At 34.7% G+C, this 10,173-nt stretch overlaps 1 protein-coding gene across 1 annotated transcript; it reads right to left on the bottom strand.

Moving 5' to 3' along the window:
- Positions 1-4,122: 4,122 nt before the first annotated feature.
- On the bottom strand, positions 4,123-5,918 carry LOC137738353 (adenylate isopentenyltransferase 5, chloroplastic-like). Its single transcript, XM_068477991.2, has 2 exons — positions 5,489-5,918; positions 4,123-5,359 (listed from the first exon to the last, which is right to left on the bottom strand). Exon 2 carries the CDS (start codon positions 5,340-5,342, stop codon positions 4,332-4,334), a length of 1,011 nt encoding a protein of 336 aa, XP_068334092.1. The 5' UTR covers positions 5,343-5,359; positions 5,489-5,918; the 3' UTR covers positions 4,123-4,331.
- Positions 5,919-10,173: the final 4,255 nt, after the last annotated feature.

Genomic DNA, 10,173 nt, shown 5'->3' with positions numbered 1-10,173 from the left:
AAGATCATAAATCAATATACATCTGCAAAAAGTGAAAATGGTGTGCGAGAATCATTTCTTTACTTTAGTGAGTGAACATCTTCCAACGTGTATATACACATATATAACAAAGAATTTCATTTTTTTTAATCACCTTCATTTTGTTTTAGACTACAAATTTGAGATGGAGGCATGACCAAATGAATGAGCTATGCAAAAGATTAAGATGGTATTAATAAATAATTATAAGTGGTTATAACTTATGAAAGCCCGACAACCCTAGCCAAAAACCGTGTTTTATTGCTCTCTCTCTTTCATCCGATCGTGGCTAATACGCGTTTCTGAGTTGTACACAAAAGCTTTTATATCACAATTAACGACAGCAAACGAGACCAACCCTAATACCCAAATACATATACAAGACTACAAAAACTTGGTGCTCAAGCCATTAAAACAAATGCCACCGCCAGCAAACATCGACAAGAAAACCAAAAAATTGACCTAAATTTCCAAGAAACAATGGATCTAAAATAAGTAGAAACAAGTTGCCAATTATTAAAAGAGTACAAGAGGACATTATCGATTTTTCTTCTTCTTTTGGAATAGGGTTGGAAATGTAGGGTTTAATTAATTCAAGCTGACTATGACAGTGTTCTGGCAGGTTTTCTTTTCTTTTCGGATACTTGCAATTGTTTTTTGTTTTCATGTGAGGCTTTATCTTCAATTGACTTCGCAGGTGTCCATAGGAACTTGTGGTTGGCATTACATTTTCAATCTAAAAGTTCCCTTATATATACTAGCCAGTCAATTTCATTGCATGTCCTATGCTTCGAAAATTATAGGAGTGTGCATGCATGGTTCCCTCAATAATTGTCTAGTACTTTAAGGACCATGGATGATACTTGTTTTAAGGCCTACCACTTCAATCAAGAAATCATAAAAAGGAAAAACAATAAAAGATATTCGACCCACGTTCGGTCATCTAGCAATTAGTTTAGTAGTATTTCCAACCCGACTCTTGACAAAACTAAACACATCATTTTGGTAGATCATATTGTAAAAGTAAAACCCTAGCTAGCTCTAGCTCAAGTACAGTGATATGTCAAACGTGTATATTGTGGTTCATGTCACGGCAAGTTCAAACAAACTTGTTGATCAAAAGTGGAGGGACGATGCCAGAAAAAAATGGAATGAAGCCCTAAAACCATGATCAGAAAAAGAAAAACCCTTGGAGCGTCATTTATTTGTGATAGCAATAGCATGTTGATAGAAATCATCACAACCCTCACATACCCGACTAGATGACAACTTAAGAGTCCAGTCAAATATATAGCTGCAACCTATGCCTGTTCTAGCATATCACGCATGTAGATTATGCATTGATCAACGATAGTATTATATATGATAGTGCGATGTTTGTTCTTTTTATTGATATTGTTTAGTACAAATTAACAGATGAGTTGAATGGATGGTGTTACGCATCGTTGAAGACAACAGGAATTTGTTTACCATTCCAATCAAACTTAACTTTTTCTTCCATTAGAAACCGACCAAAGGATAACAGGACAGAGAAATGACAAGGAATAGTAGCGCTACTTTGACTCTTTGACGATCTTAATTAACTTCGTTTTTTTACCGTACGTTCATCCAATTTAATTATGTTTGGCAAAAATATTATTTTCTGGTGTACGTAACACTTTTTTCTCCTTGTTGTAGCTAGGTCTTCAAAGTTCAAACATTCAGTTGCTTAAAAGTCTGATCAAAAGGGTAGAGTTTTAATGATGTCATGTCAAGTAAGGCATAGGTTTGTACATAGAGGATAGACACCATCAATTGACACTATAAAGAAAAGTTTTTTTAAAAAAAATACTATCTCGCAAGTTTTATGATATAACAATATATTTATATTAAGGAGTGAAGAATTTGGAAGTCAATCATAATAAAATTGTATTGAAATTGTCATTCACGAGATTCAATATAAAACCTCCTACATTCAGGTGAAAAAGAATATCACTATATTTTAATAAACATACCTATTCAGTCAATCTTAACTTTATAAAAACATTTAGTAACTACACAATCAGAATTTTTAAGTAACACCAATTAAATTAATTAACTATTAGTAAACCCAACATATTTTTTTTGAAAAGAGTAATCCCATGTATTTTACTCTTCCAATATTTAGATTCGATTATTCATTCTCCAAAAGTATCAAAAGGTATGACCAATTGGCCTCTCTAGGCTTTTCATCCACTAAGCGAAATACATTTTCCGTATGTTTGGGCACCATCCCATTCCCATATAAGAAAAATTAAGCCCTAACTCTCTCTAACCCCCTTTAATAAAGTTGATTTTGACCATTAATGTGACATTTCCTATCTAGAAAAGCCATGAAGCTTAAGAACAAAAGATGTTTTTTTCCCACTGTTGGCCCGCGCGCACCTCTCTTAACATAAGAGGTGGTGAGTGAGTGCCTGTGCTGAGTGGGTATAAAGGCCAATCCATATTATAGATAATCTGCATAGTTGGAACTTGGAATCATTTTTGCATGAAAACGACAAGGGATCTTGCATAGACGACCCAACCAGTTACAGCAGTTTTCCTTTTGGTCCCTCTTAATTTCAAAGATTCCCAATTGTAATATAGCAATTAGCAATATGTTCTCAAAGCTAGATGTTAAAAATTTTCAATTACAGCATATTCACTTCCAGCAAATAGAGAGGCTTCTGTGTCCCTTCCAGCACGTTGCAGGTTCTTTCACCTTTGGCTCTGTTGTCCAAGAAGGTGATTGATCATGATTGTATACTTGGTAAGGTAGAAGGGCTAATCTAAAGAACATTACTCAACCGTATTAATGATGTGTGCATCTTACAATAGATTCCACATACATAAATAGTTGTTCACCTTCTTAGATCACTATGAGTCGATCGATATATATCCTACGGTGAATTACCCATGCATATATAACAGGTTGATTTTGCTCATGTGAGTGATTAATTACTGATATGTTGAGTATTGCGTTGAATTTCTCACAAATATATAACAACAAAACACATATAGTACTTGGAGTGTTCAACATATAGCTCATATATTCAGACTTATCAATCTAATTGATGATCGCACTTGGTTATTTACTTTCAAGATTGTAACATATTAATTTGAATCTCTAGATTCTAGACTTACACTTTTATAGAAGGGTAATGCTAGGGAGACCATTTATTTAAACCATATTTTATAAATTATATGACGTAGTTGTTGATAATTAAATTATTTTTTAAATGTTGATTAACGTGTATATTTCTTATTAGTGACAAATCATGTCATCACATGATTTGTAAATAATGTAATTTAAAAAGTTGGTCTATCTAGAATTACTTTTTATAGAATTGTTTAACAATTTTTCTCATTTAATCAAACATTATTGTTTTCAGTGGCTTTAACGTTTTTTTTTTTTTGTGCGCACTTGAACATCTTCACGTACGGAAATTGCACATTAATTCCACGATCAATACACATTTTAATCAATATCTTAATTTTCATGCCAAACCTAGTGAATTCCTTTGAACTTTGTAATTAGCTAGATTTAACTTGCTTATATTTCAAGACCAACTCTATCGTGAATTTGTTTGCATTTAGATGTGGAATCATGATGAAGATGTACGTACGTACTCAACTTTAGAAATTAGGATATGGATGGAAGAACCAAATGCACACACACCTTCTTATTTTGTTGGAAATTCCCAATTCCCAAATCACAAATAAACCATAGCAATTTAGCAATATACATGTAAAATAAAAAGAACAAAGAGTTCATCATCACTCAGGGTGTAAAAACGGCACACGCCTAGCTAGGGTTTATTGGAGAGCTCTCAATATATATGGACCCCACAGCCTAATTATCAACTCATAATTGATGATGATTTGACGCAGGCGCATCGCACAGCGTGGTACGTACGGACACACGAAATGTAAAAGAAAGCACTTTAAAGCTGAGCAAGATTTTCTTTCATCCTATTTCTGTTCTCTTTCTTTCCTTTTCCCCGTATTTTTTTTTTTTATGTTCTTATAAAAATACAATATAAGATATTGATATAGTTTAATTATAACAGTTTAAGTAGAAAAGAGAAAATGGAAGAAAGATTAGGAAGTGAAAGAATCATCATCCCTTCAAAGCAGCCAGCACGGATTTCTAAAATGCTTCCAACTGTACGGCCACCCAAGATGTAGATGTACTTTTAACTTAACCACCTGACAGTGACAGCAGCGTTTACATTCCCACAGTAACTATGTTTTTCTTCTTAAATTTTTATTTTTGATTTAACCGCAGAGACGGCCAGACCTACTTCCTCTAGCTATCGTGTTGCAGTGGCCACTGTCGGCATAGACGTGGAAAGAACCGCAGCCGTGGTAGTGGCGGTGATGTTCTCTGTCGGAAGAAGGGAGGGAATTGGATCCAAAAGGAACTGACGCACTATCCGCGTGGCAGGTCTTGCCACGAGTTTTTCCCACGCTTGATTCGTTTCCGCGTGGTGCTTTAAGAATGCCTCCGTGGCATCAAGGCGGTGCATGTTCCAACCCCGCCGAGCTTGCAGCCGGCGAATCTTTTGCAATTGGCGATACGCCAAAATGCAAGTATTTTCTTTGATTTTAGAAATTGCTGCTTGAAGAAGCCTCTCTTGAGTTTCATCATCGTTATTACCACTTGCTTCGCCTTGTAAATACTCATCCATTTCAGGCACGCCTATGGCTCGCCTGATTCCGCGCGTATATTCTTTCTCAGTTGTAGAGTCAAACATTCTTCTCACCTCTTCCACCAAACCCATCTTCACCATCCGGTCCACTCTCTCTGACACGAAAGAGTGGAGAACGGGGATGGCCACATCAACCCAAAGAAAGCAACACTCGTACTTCATTCGAAACTCCGAGTGTTCATCCACCAAGGCTTCAATATACGAATTTGAACCCCCGGCAATGATTGGCAATCTGTCACGCTCCAAGATCGATTCGATGGCCAACGACGCATGGTGCTTGAAATCATTGGCAGTAAAATCTGAGTCGGGATCGACTTTGCCTATCAAATGGTGAGGTATGCCTTTACACTCGTCCTCAGTGACTTTGTTGGTGACGATGTCCAAGCCTTTGTAGACTTGCATTTTGTCCGAGTTAATAATCTCCGCCGGCGGATTATGTCTTGCGAGGTCTATGGCAAGCCGGGACTTCCCAGTCCCGGTGGCTCCCATTACGATCACAACCTTATCTTTTCGCCGTAAAAACGGATCCATGTTTATGTTGGTGAGCCCGGGGCCTTGGAAGCTCACCATCGGCTGTACTACTTGTTTGCAGGCAGACATGAGAATTCTCATTTTATAATTATTGAAACCTGCAAGGTTGACCCAAAAACACTGGTGAGATTTCACTTCATAGAAACTTTATATCCAAAGTTACACATGTAACGAAGTCCTCACTACAAATCGACAAAATACCCCACATAGTTTTCGGGAACACTTACCTTTAAATTACAATAAACGCGACGAATTGTTGGATAAAAAAATAGCCTGCACAAACTTCTTGATGTGGAGTTTTAAAGAGAGATGAGAGAACCAGAGAGAGATGCAAGCCACTGGGGTTAGCCCGGTGGTAGGTAGGAAAGGTGATCGATCGGTCCGAGTAAGCTAGGATCAGGATTCAAACTCTCCTGATATGCAGAGCTAGGTATCTTGTATTAGCTTCCTATTTTTTCAAAAAGAAAAATTAAAGTTGGGGAAAAAAAACTGCGGGTTTGTGAGAAAACGAAGTTTTTGAAGCTGAATGATCACTGCCTAAGCAGAAGAGATTAGAGGTCGGGGATTTATAGTGGTGGGAAAAAACTAAAGCAACCAAGGTTGTATAGGGTTTTCTTGTGACTTCAATGGAATGAAAAACACATGTAGATTTTTGGTGAATTGTTCTGGGCAGAATCAATGTTTTATAGTGTGGAGCTCGAAGGTTAGGTCAAGGACTGAATTGGCTAGTGTGTTTGAATATTCTTTTCTTGAAAATAAGAAAAAGTGCCTTAGGGTTAGGAGGGACCATATAGAAAGTATTTATCGACACCATGTATGAGTAATACTATTCATACCATATTTTTATATCACATTTCTATACCACCTTAGTTGATATCTGATGTGGACAACCATATCATTTGAAAATTTTTCAAAACCCAAGGAAAGAAAGGAGAAAGACTCCTCGTATATCACAATCATCATTTAATTAACTAATTTTTCTTAATTATTATTTTATTAAATAATGAACTAAATTAAAAAATCTAATTAATTCAAATAATATGGTTGTCCACATTAAATGCCACCTAAGGTGGTATAAAAATGTGGTAGAAAAACATGGTATGAAACATTACTCTATACCAACAATTAAATGGGCCTCTTGTGCTAATTAGGAAGGGCATGATCTGTTAATTTCATGGAAAGTGTATGTAGGTGGCTGCTAAATAAGAGTGGCATGATCTGTTAATTACATAAAAAGTGTAAGTAGGTAGCTAGCTAAGCTACAAATTAATCGTCTTTTTAATGTGTTAAAGAGGTGTTACCTGTATAATAATAAAATTATTAAAAGTATAAATAATGTTAGTCAACTCAGTAGGAGGAAGTGATGTGGTTCGGGGTATGATTCCCTAATGGATGAACCATTTGTTTAGTGACTAACTTTTCTTAATTTGGTTTTAGGTTCTATAATTTCTCCATAAAATAAAATTAAGAACACGTATGCATCACCATCGATGTAAATTGGGTGGGAATGGAATTAGTTGTTTCAGGAAAGCCGTGGGCAAAAAGAATTTTCTTCATGGTTTTGATACCAATATAGATTTTTTTATATGTTGAAGGGACAAGCTAGGTGAAGTGCTATTCTGATAATTCACTCTTTAATCAGGGTCCTTTGATTCCCAGTAAAATTATTATTCCTTCGAGAAACAACGCTACACAACACTAGTAGGAGAAGTAAGAAAAAAAAATCAGATCAACTAATTTCTAATAATTGATCTAATTCTCTTTTATTTTTAGATATTTTATTACAGATTTTTAAGGAAAAAGTTGTATTTTTTTTTATTTCTTACGTGTAAGTAAACACATGAAAAAGTTAATAAATGAAATAATTTCATTATCCATATTTTAGTAAATGAATGAAACTCAAGAATCAAAATGATAGTAAGTAAACATGTATAATCTGTTGATACCTCTTAGAAGATATTTTAAATTCAAGTCTCTCTTCTTGTTTCCATTGATAAAAGAAAAAGGAAACATTGTTACATTATTATAAATTCATTACTCCTTTGTCGGATGTCCTCGAAGTGTTAGAAACACCATTACATTATTTGATGAAGATTAGATGGTGTAGTGGATTGAAGATCAAGTCGAAAGGCGTAAATTAGATCAAATAATAGAGTTTTGCATATTTAGGTTTTGGTGTCCGACTTGGCCCCTACCCATCATTTCAAAGAGGGACACACATTAAACTCAGCGCTTTGTCATGATGTATGGGGGTTTTCAACTAGATTCTATCGTTTACAATGTTTAGTTAAGGTTTTAAGATTTAAGGACGTTTTTGGTATTTTATTATTTATCTAATTCCATTTATATTTGAACTCTTATGGCTTTTAGCGTTAAGTTACATTATAAATATACCGTTTTGGCATTACAGTTGTTACTATTCAATATTTTTTTTCTTTTTTGGCAAAGAAAAAAACAATCTTTTGAAATTGAAGTACAATATTCATTAATAGCAATTGAAAACGTACAAAGCTGAAAGAAGGGTGCATAACATGGGCTTCAATAAAAATATTGCTGGGAATTTTAATCCAATCTAAGAGAGAAAAAAAAGCGTCTTGCACCAACATAATCATAAATTAAAGTTTATCAACTATTCAATATTAAAATTGAGATTTTCTCATACTTTATGATGAATTCGAGTGTTCTTGTTCTTATTAATTATTTTCTCTTCGTCATGATGCGCCATTTATTGTACAAAATTATTAGTTATTACAAACTAATTAAAAGCAAGTGTTAAAATAAAAGAAGGAAGAAAATTTGCAAAAATAATTAATTAATTTTTGTAAAGAAGTTGAGAAGAAGGCAAGAAAATGTACGTGGGCATTACATAGAAAATGTGCATGCGCTTAATTGTCATATATATATTTTAACAAAAGATAATATGTGAATTAAACTTTATATCAAATCTTTCAATTTGAGGGGAGGAAGCTCAATAAAGAAATGTTAGCTCGAAGGATAATGATAGAGAGATTAAATTTCCAAATTAAATTATGTGTCATCAATATAAATAAGCACGTTTATCAACGTTTAAGTAATAAACCAATCATCAACTTCTATGCCTTTTAATTTTCAAAACTTTATCTATAAATTTAATCTCCTTAGCATTACCCCTAGCTGGAATGCTGGTTGCAACTTTTAAGTTAGGTTCAATTGGAATACGAGAAAGTTGAAGAACCAATTTAATTCGATTGGTTGTTAAAACCGACCAAAAATATTACAATTTTTTAAGTTGATAAAATGTTACCTCACAGTTTAGGGTTTGCATGAGGTGTTGCTCGGATGTTGATTACAATTGTCTTTTTTTTTTTTTTTGTCCTTCTAATTTTTTATGTAAGTGAATGACATGACACTGAGGAGAGTTAGAGTGAGGTTGAACTACATAACCAAAAATAAAAATACAAAGGTCGATCCAATAAAATCTTTGTCAATTTGAATTAGTTTATATTGGGCTGTGAAACATAAAAACTGATGTAATTCGACTATGATTTTTCTGAAAACAAGTGATGTAGAATGGAAGATGCAAAATTGGCAGTAAGGCTCATGGGATGCAGGTTTTGTTGTTAATGTCACAATCAGACGTTGTATAATACATATATTTTCGAAGAGAATGACGCGAGGAACAATACGCACTAGATAACTTTGCTCGTGATGAAATAAGGCAAAATTGGCCAAATTCCCACGTTTACTATCCCAAAACAAATTTGAAGTTACGGATATTTTTGAAACTTTGTTAACCGGTTATTTTATTTCTTGCTTGAATGTAAAGTCCTATTAAGGTTTGGGGTTTTATGTTTTGGACGTATAAATACACCTATTTGGTGTCAGAATTGTTATATTTCGACTGTTATCAATAAAATGTGAGTTTTTCTCTCTATTATTCCTAGTGGATTATAGGATTTGCTAGTGGATTCTAGCGTTGTGAAATCGTTCAATTTTTCTTGATATATCTCGTTGCGTATGTAGAGCCAAAAATAATTAAAAAGAATATGAAGGCGACACGTGAATTTTTGGATGAAAAATACAAGATTACCCTCGAGGCACACCGGGATTTCTACACGCAAGCAGTAAGCAATCATCCCTCAATCAAGTCAAAAGTGCCCAAAATAGGTATTTATTCAAAACCTATTTCATCAGTCCTCATCAAATCTTCTCCACAAGGTAACCCCCAAATCATTCCTTTCTAATTATATTAATTAACTAATCAATTGATTTATTACCCAATTAATTTATTAATTAGCTAACAAATCATGAATCTCACCCAAAAAACCATCCAAGTGGCCGGTCCCCATCCTCCTAAAGGGGCTGGCCACACCCTATAAATATCATATCATTTTCTCCAAAACTTAATTCCAACTCTCTTGCAAAATTCTCTAAATTCTCCAAACATTTTCCCTCAAAATTCTAACTTTGGCATCGGAGGAGGTTCTTCGGCCAAAGCCCTCCCCCCCCCCAAAAAAAAAATCATCGTGGGCGCGTGAGGCTCTTGGCCTTGACCTAATGTGTTATTTGTTTTGTAGGTGCAATTTTGTATAAGAAGAAGAAGACGGAAATTTGCATCCACAAATTGGTGCTTTCATTAAGAGTCTCGATCAAACACTCGTAGAAGACTCTCACATTCAAGGTTTTTTGTTTTCTTGTAGATTTTTTGTACGCTCTTATTCTTGGAATTTTTTATTTTTAAATTTTTTTTGATAAAACGTAAAAGAAAAGTACAATGGCAAGAGATTCGAAAACCTCGACGAACAGAAATTCCAACGTTCAAGGATTAGGAACGCGGTGATCTACGAGGCTCAACACAATGATGAGTAGAGCGGCACCACCCCTACGGGGCACCACCATGGCAACTACCACGATGGCCACCACGACGCCACAA

Source organism: Pyrus communis, chromosome 13 (assembly GCF_041283825.1).
Source record: "Pyrus communis isolate YQ-2024b chromosome 13, ASM4128382v1, whole genome shotgun sequence".
Classification (NCBI taxonomy): domain Eukaryota; kingdom Viridiplantae; phylum Streptophyta; class Magnoliopsida; order Rosales; family Rosaceae; genus Pyrus; species Pyrus communis.
The sequence above is the reverse complement of the archived record's forward strand: the minus strand, read 5'-3'. Positions and strand labels throughout refer to the sequence as shown.

Excerpts from the sequence above, each read along its gene's own strand:
- LOC137738353 (XM_068477991.2), bottom strand. The coding sequence starts at position 5,342 with ATGAGAATTCTCATGTCTGCCTGCAAACAAGTAGTACAGCCGATGGTG.